The 21,329-nt window shown below is 39.2% G+C and overlaps 1 protein-coding gene across 1 annotated transcript in view; it reads left to right on the forward strand.

The window, feature by feature from the left end:
* The window catches only part of TSHR (thyroid stimulating hormone receptor), a 47,673-nt gene extending 26,344 nt beyond the window's left edge, over nt 1-21,329 (forward strand). Inside the window, exons 7-10 of the mRNA XM_066552731.1 lie at nt 1,167-1,235; nt 7,801-7,878; nt 15,916-16,104; nt 16,906-21,329. Of these exons, the coding sequence (XP_066408828.1) occupies nt 1,167-1,235; nt 7,801-7,878; nt 15,916-16,104; nt 16,906-18,307 (1,738 nt within the window). The 3' untranslated portion in view covers nt 18,308-21,329. The remainder of the gene's footprint in view (nt 1-1,166; nt 1,236-7,800; nt 7,879-15,915; nt 16,105-16,905) is intronic.

Below are 21,329 nucleotides of genomic sequence, written 5' to 3' on the forward strand. Positions count from 1 at the left end.
TGGTGCATACCATGGAAACTAATGCATGGCAAACATCAGAAGAGTTATATTTGAAAGAAAATTCTTAAATAAAGTACAGTGTAGTAAACCCCATAGATTTCGGAAAAGCACCATGGAGGATATGAACAATAGGAATGCTGAAACAGCAAAAGAAAATTCCTGTTTTCCTGTCCTCCACCCCCTAACCTATCTCTGTAACCCTATAAGGCAATGTCATGTTAACCCCTCACCCATTGGTCAAGCTTGGATCCTTTCCAACCCTATAAAAGAAGCATACTGTACCCCATTAGGGGAGAAAGAAGAAGAGCAAAGACCCTTCACGGACCTCCCCAAATAAAGCCATCTCCGTGGAACAGCCTGCGCCTTCTCCTTCTCCTCTCTTTCCGTCTGCTGCAGCCTCCAGCCCAGGGCACCACTACCTAGCAAGCAAAGCTGAAACCCTAAGAGCTTGCAATCCCTATAGAGCTGATAATCACCATGCTTGCTAGATGGTAGCCCTGCGGCCTTGGCATGAGCGAGCCAGCTTTGGGCACCCAGTCCTTACCCAGGGATTGAGCTCCTGAGCCCTAGTGCTCTGCTTTATGATAAGGCCAAATAAGAGGCTTTATTAGTACAGTAATGCAAGTCAGTCAATGTGAGCCAAAAGAAAGAGCTGATGGGAGTGAAATTACTGTAATGAGTTATGAACTAAACTGGGAGGAAGAGCAATAGAATGCAAACAGATGAATTCTAAAGAAATTCTAAAAAAATCCTTTTGCTCTAAAGGAGTAAAAGAATGAATTCTAGAACTTTAAAGCATGCCTGATAGTAAAATCAGACCTTTTTGCTGGTTAGTTCCTGTAGCCTTCCTTAATCAATCCTAGCAGGATTTTGTTTCCTTGCTTTTAGTTTGAGAGTGGGAAAATTATAACAAAGTGGTTTAGTCTATCATTGCTGTAAAAAGAGGTAGATGGCACACCTGCCACATGGCATCCTTGATTCAGGTGCACTCAGGAATGCTTCTGGGCAGCTGTTTGACCTTGCACAGTAACTACTGCTTCTTCAAGAGATTAAACTTCACCCTCCATGAATATGCTATTGCAAAGAAAAATGATGCATAGGATGTTAGGTATTCATGTATTGAAGCAGCCCAGAATACACTGATGTAATTTCTTCTTTGCTTGCAGTAAACTCTACAATAATGGTTTTACCAGTATTCAAGGCCATGCTTTTAATGGGACAAATCTGGATGCTATGTAAGTAGCAGGTAATTCTCTTCTTTGAGAAGAAAAAACCCAAACTTCTCTGTTTATTTGAGGCTCTGAAATACCTATCTTAGTTTAATTACTTTAAAGGAGCAAAGAGAGGATGTTAATTTCAGCCAGCAATAACAGTATCATTGCTTAATGTCTTTTGCAGTGTGCTTTCATTTAGTATGTATATTTATAGCTCAGAAATAAAATCATGGCAAGCAATTCCATTGTGAGTTTTGTCCTGGTTTGAAGGTACAGTACCTTTTCTAAGACAATTTGGAAGATAATTATGCTCTTTTGTTACAAGACTGTTTGTGTTAGTAAGTGTAGCGCTGATAATGGTAGCAATTCTTTCACAGGTGTCTCTTACCTGCAAAAAGAGAGTGGTGTAAGGTGCTGGGAGCAACTCAGAGGAACCAGCCACTTACACTGGAAATGAGATGCACATCTCAAAAGCATGAATTCAACCTTTTCATATTTCCCAGCTTCTTATTGTATTTCCTGAAAAAATAATCTTTAGTGAGTGAACATCCTTTTTACACCATACCCAAAATCATCTGCCTCAATCATTAAGAGAGAATAAATCTCAATTCTAGAGACTCCATTCACTTTGGTAGAGCTTACTCTTGTCCTACAGAGGTTTGACCAAAAACTCTGTCACTCTCATGAGTAAAAAGGTTTCTTCATTATGAGCTCTTAAATTAACCAGAGAGACACGAGGATAGATATGATTCTTTTTAGTGCTTTATTTTAAATTAGGCTTAAATTCTATAAGAATTCCTTAAGAGCATCCTTCGCATGGTCCTAATCTTTCCAAACTGCCTATTTTATCTTAGCAGCTAGCTAGACTTCCTAAAGTCTGAAAGGTTTGAGTTAAACCAAAGATCTGGAATAGATCTGCTTTTATTCACACTAGTTCAGTTACTTTGAAGTTTCACATGAAAAAGGAAGTTTTCCATGATGACATAGTGCTTGTACTAGTGCCCACAGAAATCACAAGATGTAAAATATGGCAAAAATAAAGCCAGTGTCTTGACTGAATCCCTCTAAGCTGCATACAGCAATACTCAGAAACTTTCCAAGCCTTGGCCATTATATTAACTGTGTTGGCTCTTCCACTTCTTACATTTTGACAAAACACAGGTTGGACACTATCTTGTAGCAATTTTTCTTTATGCTTCTCTCATACTATGTAGGTGCTACTGCTTCTGTGTTCTTTGGAATTCTCCTTATTATTAAAAAATCAAAGGAAAATGTAGTTTTAGAAGATCTGGGGTCCTAAACATCTGCTTTATTGAACTGGGAAGGAGAGAAGCAGACAGCACATACTAGCCTCTGTAGATACTGTTTGTTGTCATTTTATTGCCAAGGTTCTACTGTCATTACATTGTAAGGGTTCCATATTGCTAGAGTTTCATACCTCCTTGATGTTTCTCGTGGGCATCTCCTCTAGGCACTGACTCTTCCTTCTTCTCACAGTAACCAACCACTCCAGTTCCCACCAATCCACTCTTTTATAACATTCTCCTTATTGGCTACAGGTGGGGCCTGTTAAAATCAGGCCTGCTCCTAATCCTTAATAATTGGCTCAGCTGCAACTCTTTAAGATTACATTCTATACTTCCTTTATTTACTTATGTTCTATGCCCCTATGCTGTTTGCTTATTTTTAGAAAAAAAAATGTATTTAGTATTCTTTAAAGATACATAAGTATTTTTTAAGGCTGAGAGTAGAGGACTTTACAGAGAGATCTGGACAAACTTGAGAGCTGGGCCATCACCATCTATATTGAATTTAACAAGAACAATTGCTGGACTCTCTATCTGGCACGGTGTAATCCTGGTTATACATACAAAGTGGGAGGCTGGAGAGAAGCCCCACAGAAGTAGAACTGGGGGTCCTGGTTGATGGCAAGTTGAACCCGAGCCAGCAGTGCCCTGGCAGCCAGGAGGGCCAGCCCTGCCCTGGGGTGCATCAGGCACAGCATCACCAGCCAGGCAAGGGAGGGGATTGTCCTGCTCTGCTCTGCACTGGGGCAGCCTCACCCGGGGGCAGTTTTGGGTGCCACAATATGAGCAAGATATCAAACTCTTAAGTGCGTCCAAAGGAGAGAAGCCAAGATGGTGAAGGGGCCTCGAGGGCAAGAATTATGAGGAGTGGCTGTGGTAACTTGGCTTGTTCAGCCTGGAGAAGGGGAACGTGATGGGGAGATCTGGTGGCAGCCCACAGCTGGCTCATGGGGGCAGTGGAGGCTGCTGATCTATCTCTGGTGACCAGTGATAGGAGACAAGAGGGCAGAATGAACCTGCATTAGGGGAAGTTCAATTGGACATTAGGTGAAGGTTCTTCACCAAGAGGGTGGTCAGTCACAGGAATAGGCTCCCCAGGGGAGTGGTCACAGCACCAAGACAGAATTCAAATTACATCTGGATGATGGTCATGGTCACAATTTTGTTTTTCATTGTCAAGGACTAGGGAGTTGGACCCCATCATGCTTATGGGTCCCTTCCAACCTGGTAAGTTTTATGATTTATGATCCTAAGTGAATCCTACCAGAGACTGACTCTGATGCAATAGTCAATCAAATTTAAAAAGACAATAAAACAAGCAACCAACAGAATAACCAAAACTAGACTTATGTTCATGGGTTTATCTACCAGCAGTAAAACTGGTTTATTACAACAAACACTTTTCTCCTAATTAAATCATATGACATCTACTTGGAGCAGAGCACTACTCTAGATGTACAAGGCAAACAAGGGAGCTGAACATGAGTGGTAAAGACTTTATCTGTTTGATAAACTACACTGAAATTGCTAAACTAATTTTCTGAAGTAGTTTGGTTACCTTACGACAGGATAAAGTATAATTTTGCTAAGTGCAAGCTTGGAGATTTGTTGTTTCTAGCAGCAGCATTAAGTTAATGTAAGAGGCAAATATTTTATTTTCTCTATTCTGACATTTCTAATCTGAACTCCTGTTTATCTACCACTGTATAGTGAAGGAAGTACCTGTTTTTCTCTGGGTCTGATCCAAGACCATTTGAATTTAACAAAAATAGGAGCAAAAATAAACTAATAGGAAAAGGGTGAGGGACATTTGAATGTGTTTTGAATAACTATCTCAAGGACAAAAGTACGTAACAAAGCAAAACAATCAAAAACAATAATAAACTTTTGCAAATTATTCAAAGACTTAATGTTCCATCCATAAATCAGAAGACATTTTGGGAATCTTGGAGGCTATCTTCTACTATGCATTATGCCTTTCTACCACTCTTGCAGTATTAACATGCCTATGTAATTAAAGAGGGCCAAAAAAATTAATACAGGTATAGGTGAAAAACCATGGATAAAGGGTTTCCATTATCATACTGAATAATAGCACCACCTAGGTGATCTTGTCATCCAACAAGGATCCACAGTACTGCTGTGTAAGTTTTATAAGGGCAGGGAAGTCAGGAACCAGGAATGAAGGGCTGAGTGATACTTTTACTGAAAAGCATTCATCTGACACTTGAATCCCCCATCTTAACCCATCATTAAGTCCCAAATTGCATCACTCCTGCAAAGTAGTACTGCTGCACCAATGTTTATTTCTGTAAGGTAATTGGTGAGGAAAGAAGAGTTTATAGAAGATATTTTCAGTGAATGGCAAAATATATTTGTGATCAGCTTTTACAGAACTATCTAAATTACTGAAGTGGAAAGTGTGTAATCTCAAAATCTAATCACAAAAATAAACTCCAAAAGAATATATTTATTTTAGTATACACTTTCAGAGTTTACTTATAATGCTTGGCACAGATCAGAGTTAAGATAAACAATTGTGTGGAAAAATCATATGATGAATCCTTAGTACTGCTCACTTGCATCTTTTTTTGCCTGTTCTCCCTTTCTTTAACCTTCATTTCATAACCCAGCTGGATGCATATATTTTACATAGCACTTGAAATGTCCTGTTAGTGTTTTGTGCCCTCACAAGGTCCTACAGCCATGGAGTTTTCTGGTGTGCTTGAGGCTTAATGCAATATTCTTCTTCTTACCCCTGACCCCCATAGAGACTGTTAGACACAAGTATAAGTGCTTTACTGCTCTGATTGGATTGAAAAACATGAAAAAGGGCCTTCATTTACGTAGAGCACCACAAAAACATCAGCATCTCCTACTCCAGATTCTGCACTACTGCTACAGATTTCCAGCAGTTTGCACTGGGGTATTCATGTCTATCTGATTGCCATCCACCAACTCTCCAAAATTACAATTATTCTAGTGTCCCCACTGAGGCTAGATATTACACATAACTATGTGATTTCTAAAACTTCTAAGATTTGTTTAGACATGTTGATACCACTGTTGTAGTTTTCTCTTCTACAGGGAATTTAAATGACATTCTGTATCATTTAACTATCAGTAATGGCAGGATTAATGGCACTTTCAGAAGGAACTGACTCTACATGAGCTTTTTTTGTCAAATTATTATTTACCAAAGCCTTATTCTTTCCATCTAAAGGCAGTACCTATCAAAATAAAAGGGCCTAAGCAACTGAAACCAATTAGCATCAGGAAATTGTACATTCTGATGGGCTTGACTCATTGATGTGAAAACTGGCAGCTAACACTGCAGCCCCTCCTTAGTAACACATGGTTCTGTACTTCCCAAAGTCTCTAGCTGTTTCTATTTGTAACTTTGAAGATTTTTATCAGACTATCAGCTATTATATTTCAGGTTTATTAGTCACTATGGCACTCAAACATCAGGGGAAAATATTTTGAAATTGGACAAGTAATTAAGTGGTTGTATAATAGTGTCTAATTACTAAAGCAGACAGGTTTTATTAGGTTAAGCAGGTTTTTGTGTCCTTCAACACTACAACCTAGATGTTGAAATCTTGGATTAATTCTTAACTGTTGCTCTGGTTTTAATTTTTGTGTTCACTTTGCAGACAAAATCATAAGGAAATTTGCACACTAAAGGAAATGATCAGAACAATAATGTGCCATTTACAGAATATGAAAATCAGTTCTCAGAAAACATAAACACCAGGTGATGCTAGAATGCCATATATTAATATGGAATGAAAGCTTATTTAAAACAGCAACAGCTAAGAAGGTGATGTAAACTATTTTCCTCTGTAAGAAACAAGGCTTAAGGCATGAGTAATGTCCAATGAATAGCATGCCAGAAGCATTATTTGGCTCCCTAAGACATTCTGTTGTGTAACCCAGATGAAGTGCATTTACTTCTCATTTCTTACTATGGTGATCAATATAAACTTATATCCAGTGAATGTTAGGAAAAATTTGCCAATGACTTCAACCAGGACAGGATTAGAATATTAACTTAATTTTTTCCACAGCACAGCTTGCCAGCTGGGCAAGGGAAGGGATTGTCCTGCTCTGCTCTCGTGTGGCCTCACTGTGAGCAGTTTTGGTCACAATATAAGAAAAGATATTAAACAATTAGAGAGTGTCCTAAGGAGGGCTGGATGGTGAAGGACCTTGAGGGGATGTATGAGGAGCGGCTGAGGTCACTTGGTGTGTTCAGCCTGGAGGAGACTGAGGGGAGACCTCACTGCAGTCACAACTTCCTCATGAGGGAAAGAGAAGAGAAAGACACTGATTTCTTCTCTGAGGTACCAGTGACAGGACAGGAGGGAATGGCCTGAAGTTTTGTCATACAAGTTTAGGTTGTATATTAGAAAAAGGTACTTCACCCAGAGGGTGGCTGGGCACTGGAACAGGCTCCTCAGGGAAGTGGTCACAGCACCAAACCTGACAGAGTTCCAGAAGAGTTTAGACAACAGGCACATGGTGTGGCTCTTGGGGCTGTTCTTTGCAGGGCCAGAAGTTGGATTCTGATGATCCTTGTGGGTCCCTTCCAGCTCAGAATGTTTTGTGACTCTGAACTTCACAGACATGCTCTGATACCTATTGTGACCATCTTCCTATTGCCCTTTTTATCTTACTAGCTACATCCCAAGCTAACTTGTGAATGTTTATAACGGGGTACCGAACATCCCATTCTTTCCTTACTGTTCTTATAACAAAACTTGAGTCTTAACTTTTGGCCTGTATATAGAAACTTCCACTTGACTATGGAGATTTTAAAGCATTTAAAAATGTTATTGACTTCACAACATGGAGGAAATTGTCTTCCTGTTTGCTCATGATGTGTTCCATCTGTAATTCCCCATACCCCATTCCGATGAACGAAAACAAAACTATTTGACCTCATCCTCCTACATATGTACTTGGAGACAGTGTATATGCACGTGCTCTTATGTGTATGACAGTGAGAGAAAAAATTTGGAACAAAGATAATAAATAAATTAGCAAAAATAAAGTATTTGTTGAGGAATTTAATTGCTTTTAAAAATGGAAAACCTGTATTTTGTTTCTTGGGTACACAGAAAATGAAGTAACTGATTATGTTTCAGTATGTGGTTGGGAATGGATGGCCATTATACATATTGCTTTTGTACATCTGTGCAGGCAAGTAAAATCAAGATCTTCAGTAACCTATGGATAACTACTTCCAAATCACTGTATTTTGTTTGTTTCTGCAGCTATTTGCACAAGAACAAATACCTCAAAGTTATCAATGATGATGCATTTCTGGGAGTGCACAGTGGACCAACTCTACTGTAAGTAGGTGAAAATGAACTAGAGAAAGCTTCAAAAATAATACTGTTTTAGCTTACAATTTCTTTACAACCATTAGCATCAGAGCAGCAGGGACAGGAATGGCATGTTTACAAAAATAATACCAGCAACAAAGCCTGTGTTTTATGGAACTGATTTATGAAATGCTTGCATCCTACATTACATGTACTGTTCCTACCAATTACTCTTATGCAAGATTCTGTATTACATCTTGTCTAAAGGCTGTACAATTGTAATACAAAAGGACTCTTTACAGGTGAGAGCCTGCAGAAGCACAGATTTTTGGCTCTTGATTATTGTGGATATGTAAAGCATCAGTGTTGTTGTTGTTGTTATGCTAGACAGGTGAACAAGTAATAATATGCTGCAAAAGGTTGTGGGTGGTTAATTGTAAGCTGTAAGAGCCAGTTAAGCTTCCTGAGCAAAGGCTAGCTTGGAGATGTAACAGTTACACAAAACCTCTTGGTTTAGGGGCTAGAGATGCTTTCCTAGGATGTGCATATCTAAAAAAATAAAAGAACTCCTAAAAAGTAAAGAACTTCCTTTTTACCCTGTTTTCAAGTTAGATATCTCAAATGACTTGAATTTTTTTCTAGTCCTCCATAACTACTGTGCTATCCCAGCTACACAGATCCTTGATCTGAGGACATGTTTTATACTTGAAGTCTAAACAGCCAGCTATCCATCTTCTCTTAGAATGATACACCTTCATGGCTAATAAGAGTCCTAGCAGTACTTATAATTAAAGAGAGATGTGGTACTTACTATAGTGTCATTACAGAGAGAGGTACTGCTTCTCAAAGGCAGAGGGCCAGAAATGGCATATAAGCACAGTAAATCAACAGTGGATTGAAAAAGCCAGAGTATTTCACATCATGGTACCTTGTTATGTAAGTCCTAAGATAAAGCTCCTAGGATGGTGTCACAGTTTAACACTGGCCTGCACCTCAGCTCCACACAGCCCCAGATTTGCCCGTGCACCCAATGGGATGAGGGAAAGAATTGGAAGGGTAAAAATGAGAAAAATCATGGGTTGAGATAATGTTTTAATAATTAAAAAAGGGATGTTGAAAAAAAATCAGAGGGTCAAGAAAACAAACCAAACCCAAGAACAACAAGTGATGTAACAAAAACAATTGCTCACCACCAGCCCACTGATTCCCAGCCAATGATTACCTGGCAATGGCAGTCTTGGCAAATGTCCACCCAGTCAAGTTATTAGCTTTTAATTATATTTTAATGTCATTTTAATAGCAGCTTAGGGGCTTGTGTTACCCACAGATAATCAGGAATTATTCTGCAAGTGTGATGTGGAAAAGGTTTGCCATAAAATGAGCAACAATTTAAAATGGAATCCTTCCACCTGGACAGGTCTTTTAGCTGACCTTCAGGAACTAGAATTGTTTTAACAGGAACAAAAGAGTTTCTGACATTCCCACATATGCATTACCTTAAGAGGGCTGAAGTCAAAAGATGAGAACTGAGTGAAAACCTAGTATTTGTGGTTGTGTCATGTCAATGGCCATTAACATCTCCCACAGGCAACAAAAATGTCCTTGCAATTGGTGCTTTAGTATACACCCCCACTATACCATCATGACCAATGACTGACTTACAGAGAGACCACAGATTTGTTAACTAGTGAAACAGTCTGAAAAATCTGACCAATACAGCCCTTCCATTTTCCCTTGGGCAGTGTAAACAACTTAGCTCGTTATAAGGAATAGTTTGTTAAGTAATTTTTTGTTCAGGCACCCTGCTGTTGTTTTACTTCCAAGCTGTTTCATCTTGAAAATTAACTCTATGGAAAACTGTTGTGAGAATATTGCTTTTTTTTCTGGGACAATGAATGAAATTGCTTCTAGTGGCAGCAGTATGCACCAAAAAAAAAAAAAAAACCATTCAAAAAGGGAGCATTTATGGAGCTCTAAAGAGAAATTCTGTCTTGCCACCCTACCAAGCTGACAGAATTTATTGTCTGGAGTTCCCTATATGCACTCTTCAGGTGAGACAGGAATTTATGGTAGTTGCAATGTGTGCCTCAGAGATCATGCTTTTTTTCTGATCAGGATTTCAGCAGCAACAGCAACTTAAAGGCTGAAATACAGACCATGGATCCACCCTAATTGGGTAATATTCCATTTTGGCTTTAAAGAAACTTTAATGAGAAAGATTTAACTACAAAGAATTGTGCCTGACTATATGTATGTTGCGTGAGTTTGGCCATGCTCTCAGACTACCTAATTAAACATATTCAAGTATTGAAAAGCGAGGTAATTTTTTTTTTTCAAATTTGCAGTTTACAACAGCAGAGGAAGCAGGGATTGTGCTCACTGAATAGAGGAAAACAGATGGCAGCAATTCTGGTTCCTTTGTCACTGTTGTATATTCAGATGTATATGGATGTACAATGATTGCTCCCTTTAGAAGACTATTTTAAGACAATGATGACAGTACATTGCTCTTCACCTCAAAATGAAACCTTGGCAAGGATTCATTTTGGTGGACCTGATTTACTAAATGCAACAAGAGCTGCTGTCGAGAGCAAAAGTTCAACAGAGTACAGCAAAAACACAATCAGGCTCATTATTCAATTAGCTTTTGAACAGAGTCCAAATTCAAAATATTACAGTCACCCAAGGTACATGTGAGCAGTTAATTATCTGTAGAATGCAGAATTGCTCTTTGAAGAATCATTTCCCAATCTAGGAATGGTTCCTCCCGTGGGACATAACCAAGTCTTTGAGCAAGAGGAGCACTCTGTATTTTGCTAATCAAACAATGCCTATTTTAGATTTTAAAAAATCTTTCAGTAGAGTGAAAATAGTATGTGTAGTTTAAGTCCATCTATTATATATTTTATGCTTTACCTATTCCAGTTGTCAGAAATTTGTATATGATTAGGTAAAAATTCTCAATTGTACTATGATGCATTCAATCTCATTTTCTTAACTACCTGTCTTTTAAGTTATTGCTATTACTGGATTTCATACGACAATTGCATGCTTCCAGCAATGAAAAGGATTATTGACAAAAGCTAATATACGTCGATCTAGTTCTGAAATACTGACTTCATAAAACCAGCAAAGAATAAGACTGAAATATAATAACCCACGAAAAAAGAAAAAAAAATCTGAGCAACTGAATATCTGTTTAACACTTCTATAATATACAGTTGGTTCAGAAAAAAACATCTGTGAATTCATAAGCTATGTTTTATTCCCACATTTATCTGAACCTCTCCAATGTCTCCTTAACATTCAATATAATGTGTATATTTCAGCTGAGATAAGCAACAGCCTAGAAATACAAGAAAATACGTGAGGACAAAACAAAACCACTGCCAAGCCAAAGTGTTGAGACTGGTTGAGAGCACTTTGGTTGCTGCTCCACCTCACAGTGTAGAACTCTACTCAAGCACTTGCAGTACCTGAGTGGGCTGCAGACCATGGCTACTTAAAAGCTCAAGTCTGGTCTGGCTCTAGGTGAGCTGACAATGTTGCTCGCCTTTTCCATAATCCTGAGCATTTGACACCTTCCACAAGAGTGTGTCTGCCTGGTTCTATCTCAGCCTTGTGAGCTTTTGTCAAAGGCCTTGTAGAAGTCCCAGGAGACTTTGAGCAGATCTTAAGCACAATGCTCAGACAAGTTTGCAAGGCAGGACTTATTTTAACAAAAACCCCTTACGTGCTGACTTTCCCCAGGTATATTCAGTGGTGGCTTCTTTGCTGCCTTTCTGCAGGAGAGCAAAGCTGAAGGTTCCAAGCACAGTTGGGTTTAAACATCATCTTAGTTATCAATGTGATTGGATGTTAATGAGACAGACATAACTGCAGTCAGTTCCCATTTTTTTCAGCAGACCAAAATCAGGACTGATCATCCTTGACTGACTGGGACTGACCATACTTGGCTGATCAGGGCTTGGTAAGAAGCAACAGGACAAGAGGAAATTGCCTCAAGTTGTGTTGGGGGAGGTTTAGATTGGATATTAGGGAAAGATTTTTCACAGAAGGGCTTGTAAAGCATTGGAACAGTGCTAGATTGATGGTTGGATTGATGGTTGGACTGATGATCTTAAAGGTCTTTTCCAACCTTAATGATTCTATACACTGGCACACAAAGATCATTCAGGAAAATGTGTCTTCTCTATACAGGCACAGATACTATAGTCTGGACAACTCCAACTACTCAGATTCACGTGGCTCTGAGGATTAGTAATTATTTATAAATATTTTCAATCTAGTTTGAAGACAGCTGCTATGCTGCTTGAAGTAGATTGTGAATCTGATTAGATCATCATCAAGACTAGATTTGTAAGGTAAAAAAAAAATCCCTGAGAATCCCACACTTTCCTCTTGGCCAGCTGACACACACACAACAAAGTGTGGACCTAGGTAGAATAACTAAAAAATTATCTTCCATTGGGAGACAAATTATCACCAGACTCCCAGGAAGCTTTCTGATTTGCAATAGCACTGGTATAGAGAGACTTCTTGCTGGCAGACACCACATACCAGCAGTTTAGGGACTTCCCAAACTGGGATTTTGGAAACTTCCAACTTCTGAACCATTGTGTTAAATATGGCCCATGGATGAGACAAAGTATCTATTGCTAGCCCTGCACCAGAATTAATCCTAAATCAACAAGAACTTCAAGGCATCTGTTCCTGTAACTTCCCTCCACGCTCCCCAGTATAAAACAGAGTGTTTAAAAACAAAACCTACAATACCTGTCTGCTTAAATATACACCCATGGGCAGATACATTAAAAAATTCACAGGATTTGGTAAGATAGAACAGAAATTACAGTATTACAACTAATTCTTCCAAGCCCTTTCTTTTCACTGAACAGATGTTTCTTTGACACTTTTTAACATCACTTGGAAACACTCTGAGTTGCCACAGACTTTGCATGTTCCCCTCTGCTCCCTGGGAAATTGCTTCCACAACTGGAGCCCCGCTACTCCCTTTTGTTCACAGCTCTCCAGGAGCTGCAGCTCCATTCCCTGTACATCCAGAGAAGCTCCTCTCAGCAGCTGTTTCCAAACCATGAGCCCTTGTCCCCCAGGGTGTTCTTGCTGACCCAGACACTTCTGATGGGAATGTTACACATCTGTGAATAAAACCAAACCAAAAAGGTACATTCTTCTTGTTACTTAGCTTTTTGGCCTACATGATGAACCACAGCACTGATTTTCACAATTATGCAGTTATGTAAAAAATTATGCCTTCTCTTATTTTTAACTCTCTTGCCCCACATTCTTAAGTGTGTTTGGAACTCCATTCTTTGGAACTCCACTGAGTTCCAAAACTGATCTCACAAGAGTGAATAATCATTACCCATCACCTTCTTCACAATCTGCATGGTACTGTAGTCTACTACTGCTATTTCCAGATGTAGCTTTTCCCAAGAGAAAAGTCCTTATCTGCACCTTATTACTTCATATATAAACAACTTGATACTTTTATCATCTTAGTTGCAGCTTTCTATGCTCTTATTATGACTGCATATACTATTTTTAGAACTGCAGATAATATTTAAGTTACAGTCAGACTAGATTTACAAAGTGAAGTTTTCTTGCTCCATCTTCTATTTCTTTCCCAAGAATTCTCAGCATTCCATTTTCCTTCAACATTACTAAAAGCATTGACCTGACATTTGCAGAGGACTCCAAGAACTTTCCAGAGTGCTAGCTAAATTAAACCCCACTGTCATCCATGTAAGGTTGAAATTGCTTTTTTCCTAAATGTACTTTATATTCATTAATTTCGAAGCATATTATTTTGCTGCTATTGCAGAAGCCTTCTGCTTCTTTAGACAATCAGGTTTAACTTTCACTACCATGTATTACTTTGTACCAGAAACAAGCTTTGTTGCAGCTCCTCTCACTTCCTTCCCAGACTGTTTATAAGTATTTCAGTAGTACCAGAGCCAGCCTCACCTCTGTGGGACCTGCTGCAATGATCTGTATATTCAGATACCAATTAACCTTCCATTCTTCCTCTCACATAAAATCTTGTCATCTGTTCTCAGGCTTTTGCCCCACTCTTTTATTTTTCAATTAATCCAGGAGAGACATTCCCCTTGTCACATAACAGATTCATTACCTCAACAGCCCTTGATATCTGATTTTGTCAAGGCTTGTCAGAATTCCCAACTTGTTGCACAAGCAGGATCATCTTTCTCCATAACCTTGTGCCAGTACATATTCAAAGGAATCTCAACAATTTGTAATTTCCCTTTCAAAAAGTCTTAGCTTCTCTCATCACAGAGTGTTTAACCTGCAGATAGCTGCCATAGCCATAAGAACTTGATGGAGACCCATGAGGGTTGCTGAAAAGCCAGCCTTGTCTTGGTCAGATCTATCCCAAGATCTAATTTACCAAGATGTTTTGCTGCAGAAGAAGGAAGAGCACTGCCAGCAGGTCAAGGGAGGTGATCCTGCCCCTCTGCTCAGCCCTGGTGAGGCCACAGCTGGAGTGCTGTGTCCAGCTCTGGGCTCCTCAGGCCAAGAGAGACTTGGAGCTCCTGACACAGGTCCAGTGGAGAGCAACAAAGATGATTAAGGGGCTGGACCACTTCACTCATGAGGAAAGGCTCAGGGAGCTGGGCCTGTTCAGCCTTGAGAAGAAATGACTGAGAGGCGACCTCATCATACGTCTGAAAAAATTTCTTTTTTGTGGGAGTGCTCAAATGCCACAACACAATACTAAGGAGGCTGTGGAGTCTCCTGACCTGGAGATGCTGAGAAGTCAATGGGGGACAGCTCTGAGCAACCTGCTCCAGGTGACCCTGGTTTGATCAAGGAGGTCAAATTGGATGATTTGGAAACTCAACTACTCTGTGATCCTTTAGAATGTAAAATGATAGCAGACAATATTCAGACTCTTCTAAGAGCCATTTCAGGCTGTTGGTAGAAATACCTAAGAAAAAGGACTCCAGAAGAACAAAAAAAAATTTCATGTAGTTGAAATTAATTAGTTGTGATGTATTAAAGAACATATGATAGCAAGGGAGCTTTTAGAAGAGAAAAAGTTCTCCTACAAAAAGGAGCAGCATTTTCTAACTCAATTTAAAAACAAACCAAAAAGAAAAAAGAAACAACAGAGCAAACCCAAATATTGTAGACATTTAAAAGTTGTTTAAAGCATAAAATTGGTTCCAATTTCCTTTTGGGTTCAAGAAACCAGACCGTGAGCAAGACTTCTAGAGGGATAAGAAAGTGTAGAAAAACTAGATTTATTTATTATAAGAGTGTTCACGATAACACAATGCTCAAACAACGTTCCTACCCTAGAACTCTTTTTACAGCTTTACTTCTTCACAGACTGTAATTCTAAAAACATCTTAACTTCAAGTGTCACTAGAAGAGGTTTTGGGACAAAGCAGAAACTGAGTAGAAAACACTAGCAGGACCAGGTGACACTCACCGGCAGTCTGAAAGGAAAGCCACCTCCCCATCAACTGTGCATCATCTCTCTCATGAGTCCACCTCAGCAGACAAGTAGAAAGCAACAAGGACAATACTCAGTTTTTTGAGAGATTCAGGATGGACTACAATAGAAGATTTGAATTTCAGTACATAGAGAATATTCTTTTAGGAATTGCAATGCTTTCTATTAAAGTGTGCCAATAGGTTAAAATTAATCTAAGAAAGTCTAGGGGAATATAACTCTTCCAATGGAAGATGTGATTTCTTTAAAGGATTTTTAAAACTGTGTGGTTGTATATGTATTTGTATCTGGTTGGCTTTAAAGGTGTAATTTTAAAATTCATTATATTTCTTTATAATACATATTCTGTGCTAAAAGACATTAAAGACAAGAGCTTTAAAAGACAGTGAAAATCATAGAGAAATGAAAAGCCTTCTTGAATTTGAACTGTATCAGAACTTAGCAAGGCAATATGAAACCCCCACCTCCTCAGGATTTGATTTTTATTGTAGAATTCTGTGAAACTCCTGAAGAACAGTAACAATCTGAAAAAAATCTGATCTAGCTATCTTTTTCTTTCTTAGGGACGTCTCCAGAACAGCTGTTGCCAACCTTCCAGCCAAAGGATTGGAAAGCCTAAAAGAACTAATGGCCAAAAATACGTGGACTTTAAAGAAATTACCAGCTGTAAAGGCATTTCTTCAGCTAATGCGAGCTGACCTATCATACCCAAGTCACTGCTGTGCTTTCAAGAGCTGGAAAAAAAAAAGTGGGTGAGTTTCACTAACTGGCATTTATTCTTTTAAATATATCAGTAAAATCATGGTTTATAAAAATACATCGACTGGCACTTATGTAACAATTTTTTTCTAGGTATAGACAATGTTCTTTGAAACAGGTTACAATTGCAAAATGGAAGAAGAATTTTTTTATAAGGCCTTTTGCAGCAGTTCCTCCTCTGGTTGAGCCCAGAATTAAAGTGAAAGAAAAACAAAAAGGGTAATGTGCTACAGCAAGGCCTGGAAAAAAAGTGTTGGAGAGGTTATAGCCTCAAGTCTCATGTTTTCTAACTGGAAAGCTGTTAACTACTGAAAATTTTTTGACTGCAAATACTGCTGCATCACACCATGAGGTACAGAATTTCAAATTGCTGCACTGCTAGTTAGCTGTAAAGAAGCTACTGAGCAGAAATTAGACTGATGGAAGTTCTGGGAAAAATCGGATAGTGAGCAACAGTGAAAAAGAAAGTAATATTGTATGTATTATACAAGAAGTTATAAAGAGTAAATAAATGTCTTCTTACTAAGAATGTAGATCTCAAAAAAGAAGATGGATTATGGATGTCAAACAAGTAAAATCACTACTGGGGATAAAATTAAAAATACAGTTAAATAAAAATAGCCCAGAAGAGTATAGTGTGTTTTATGGTCAGTTAACAAAAATACATTCAATCACATTTTTATAGCTACATTTTCATCCAGGATGATTTGCTTTTGAAGCATTCCCTTTGTTCACAATCTGTGCACCAGTCAGACTGTAAATGCCAGCAGTGATTTCCCCCTCTACTCTTTCAGGATCCTGGAGTACCTGATGTGTAACCAGAGCAGCCACAGCTTTCATAAGAGATCAGTCAAGACTCTCAGAGACCCATTTTACAAAGATTATGCAGAATATGCAGACCACACCAATGCTGTGTATGACACAAACACCAAGTTGACAAGTTTTCATGAAAATCCCCATTATTACATTTTTCTGGAGGAGCATGGAGAAGGAAATCTTGGCTTTGGCAAAGAGCTCAAGAACCCTCAAATGGAAGATGTGCAGACCTTTGACAGTCATTATGACTATCCTGTCTGTGGAGGCAATGAAGACGTAATATGCACGCCAGAGCCTGATGAGTTTAATCCCTGTGAGGATATAATGGGATATCAGTTTCTGAGGATTGTGGTGTGGTTTGTGAACCTGCTTGCCATCCTAGGCAACATTTTTGTCCTTTTCATCCTTCTCACCAGTCACTACAAACTGACTGTACCTCGCTTTTTGATGTGTAACTTGGCCTTTGCTGACTTTTGCATGGGGTTATACCTCCTCCTGATCGCATCAGTGGATCTCTACACCAGGTCAGAGTACTACAACCATGCCATAGAGTGGCAGACCGGGCCCGGCTGCAACACAGCCGGGTTTTTCACGGTCTTTGCCAGCGAGCTCTCTGTGTACACCCTGACCGTGATCACCCTGGAGCGCTGGTACGCCATCACCTTTGCCATGCGGCCCGACCGCAAGATTCGCCTGCGGCACGCCGTGCTCGTCATGCTGGCAGGGTGGCTCTCCTGCATCCTGCTCGCCCTTCTGCCACTGCTTGGTGTCAGCAGCTACAGCAAAGTCAGCATCTGCTTGCCTATGGACACGGAAACACCAGTGGCTGAAGCTTACATTGTCTTCGTTTTAATATGTAACATTATTGCTTTTGTCATCATTTGTGCCTGCTACATAAAAATCTACGTAACTGTGCGAAATCCCCAGTACAAGTCGGGGGACAAAGACACCAAAATTGCCAAGAGGATGGCTGTGTTGATTTTCACAGACTTTCTGTGCATGGCTCCCATCTCCTTCCATGCTTTATCTGCCATTATGAACAAACCATTGATAACTGTCTCCAATTCCAAGATTTTGCTGGTACTTTTCTACCCGCTCAATTCTTGTGCCAACCCCTTTCTTTACGCTATTTTCACCAAAGCTTTCCGCAGAGATGTGTTCATCCTGCTAAGCAAGTTTGGCATATGTGAGCATCAGGCTCAAGTCTACAGAGGTCAGACAGTCTCAGCCAAAAACAGCAGTGGGTCTTATGGGCAGAGAATCAGCCGAGGGATAGGTCAGGTTCTTACAAGCATTCAAGACCCAGTCAATGATTACCTGCCTGCTGTGACAATGCAGAACCAAATTCCCATGGAAAAATGCAAGCAAACTGAGCTCTAACATCTCAAAGTATCACAGCCAAAACCTGGGCAAGAGGTGATTGTGCATATGTGAATCAAGTGAAAAGATAATATTGTCCATATCCTTTTCCCCTAGGTTATGCTTTACTATAGCTAAAAGTACCTCTGGAGTGGTCTTCTTTCAGACAAACCACTTATTTGAACCTCTTATCAGTGCAGGGCAAAACACATGGTCCTGATGATAATTTTAAAAGTAGATGTCAATGCTCTACCTGAATAGGAAAATTAACTGGGCTAATAAAAAATACACCCTTCATCTTCAAAAAAAAAAAGGAAGAAGCGCAACAGTAAGACTTGGGGATACTTATATGACTAAAAAAAATGGACAAAGTTGGATAATTACAATAATATTAATTAAAAAAAATTTCAAGGTTGAAGCTCTCAAACACCTACATGTCAAAAAGTTGGGTATTTTCCTAACAGCAAATTTCTAAAACTTCCACCACACCTAAAATGGAACAGGTTTCTTCTCATTCTGTCAGCCTGACCTGAAACAAATCTAGTCTTTTGTTTACTGCTCTTGGTTTAGTTTGGTGAGGTGGGAAAACAAGCTTCTTCTTTATACTGCCTTTATAGTGGTAAAAGGCAAATTATCACTGAATTTTTTTGCTCATAAGGTAACAGGTAAGAAAAATTAGGGCATATGTGTCCATTACTATCACTCTGTCACTTTTGGATAAATCTATTTAGGAGCTGTTTTATTTGAATTTATTTTGAAGACCAGGCTACCCAGTCAAGTTAATGATGGTTATTTGGGTTTTTTTGGATGACTGATCCAGTTGTTACCATATTTCAGTGCTGTTTTATCTGAGCATATTTATTGCTCTGAACACCCTGCAATTCCTGCTTTCTTACTTCTGCTGTCCCTACTTATATCTCTCTCACAGGGTAGAACTTTCCTTTTAGCCCTTTCTATGTTGAGCTGCCTCTAACCTCAACTTAGACCAAGGGAGTGGATCACACCTTCAGGTTCCTTCATGCCATACAGTTTACTGCATTGAAGGCTGACTTCTAGCTCCTCAGCATGTTTTAAGAACATCTATCTTGTAGTGAGCTCTGTACCTGGCCTTTGTAATGTTTGCAGCACAAGAATCCCATAGTTATCTCCTCTGGGTGACCACAGCCTGCTGTAGCTGGGACATATGCTCTCCACAGTGTGCTTAAGGAAATCCATGCTGACACCCAAGGAACAACCCCCACTCTAAAGGACTAAAGCATCCTTCTGCCCTACCTGCTGCTAGATGCGGCCAGCCCAAGGGCAAGCTTGGCTCTGCTTGGCTCATTCTTACACCACAAACAAATTAACAGAGGCCTGGCCCTCCACCTCCTGCAGACACCAGGACTCGGGGCAGGAGCTGCTCTGCACCAGCTGCATTGTTAACACCTGAGTGGCCTGAGTGCCTGGCTTTGCTGGCAGGATCACACCTGGTCCCAGCCAGCTCCACAGACTGGCTCTGCAGAACTGCTACCAAGGTTACCATGGATCATTTCACTCAGCTATGTGAAAGCCTTGGCATAAGAATGGAAAATATTGTGAATATTTGCCTTCAGGTAGGTATTTTTAAATTAGTTTTGTAATATCTGTGCTGGTTTTCATGGAATTACAGTCTTTGAGGAACTAAATTAAATTGATCAGACAATAGTCAGGGATTATATAATGTGGGCTATTGGTATCCAAAAAAACATAATGGTATAGCCCTCTGAACTGCTGGCTACTACAGCTGGAAACTGAGTGATTGCAAATGCCATGTACATACTCTATTTATATTTCCAAGTATTTAAAACTCAATTTGATTCTGTATTTCTGATTATAAATGAAGGCTGCTTCAATGAGCAGAAGCAAGGGTCTAGATTCATGAATTCCATGAGATGGCCTTATAGAAAATAAATAATCTATCATTGTTAATGCCACTAAAAAAATCTACAGTATTGTATTACAGACTAATTTAGCTGTTTATTTGTGGGAGAGGCATTTTTCCATTTTATGTTGATTCTCAGCAAACTCTGAAAGCAGAACTGCTGAAATCCATGCAAATAATTCATTACCTCCTCTTCTGTAATCTGGAGTTGCCCAGTGTTACATCAGAAACAAAGACAGTTTCTTAAGTGTGAAGATCAGCCAAGTTCCTTACTCTTGAAACAGCTGCATTTGTAATGCTCTGTTCATGTCCTAGAGTCCCATACAAACATGGCATTTTCCAGATGCAACCCCCCCTGCCAGGTTCTGCCACCCTCCTGATACTGGAATAACCCTTAAAGGGAGAAACAGTGAGTGAGTGCCTTTATTTAGTATCTCAGCAGCAGCAAAGACAATCAAGCTCTAATGGACATTTATCCTACAGACTTCACAGACACTAGTGTACCAGTGGAAAAGAAAACCCAAGCTTAAATCATATTCTTTTTCAGAAAGAAAGACTAATCAAAATTTATGTTAAAAGTGCTTTTAAAAGTAACATGAATATTTCTTTCACAGAAACTAGTAGGACTTGCAAAGATGTGGTATGTTGGACTGGTATAGGTTGTTTGTAAACTAATGCAGCTATTTGCTGTTACTAATGGATGACAGATATATTTACACATTATTGAACTTTTCTGTCTCTCATTATTGCATATACATTATGCCTGTTAAAAGAATTCTGAGATACTGCCTTTATCAATGAAGTTTGATATTTCCAGTTTGTCTTGCATAGTCCCTCTTGTGTTTAACTTGGTAAAAAACACTTTAGAAGCTCTTGGGAAGGTCCAGGCAAATACAATTTAAATAATTTATTTGCCAGACCTTTTCTTGTAAATGTTTGTATACTATAGGTATTCTCTTCCATTCCTGCTCTGATCAATTCCTTGAGCCATTTTTGGGTTTGTGCACACCTTTATGTAGTACTTGGTATTTTAAATCTGTCTCAGCAAGTTGTATTATTTCTGGCATTTAGTATGTATGTTCTCTAGAATACTTCAGAAATAATGCAAAGCATGGGAATAAAATGTTTTGTTTGAAATTGGAA

The sequence above is a fragment of the Molothrus aeneus genome, chromosome 6 (assembly GCF_037042795.1).
Source record: "Molothrus aeneus isolate 106 chromosome 6, BPBGC_Maene_1.0, whole genome shotgun sequence".
NCBI classification, from domain to species: Eukaryota; Metazoa; Chordata; class Aves; order Passeriformes; family Icteridae; genus Molothrus; species Molothrus aeneus.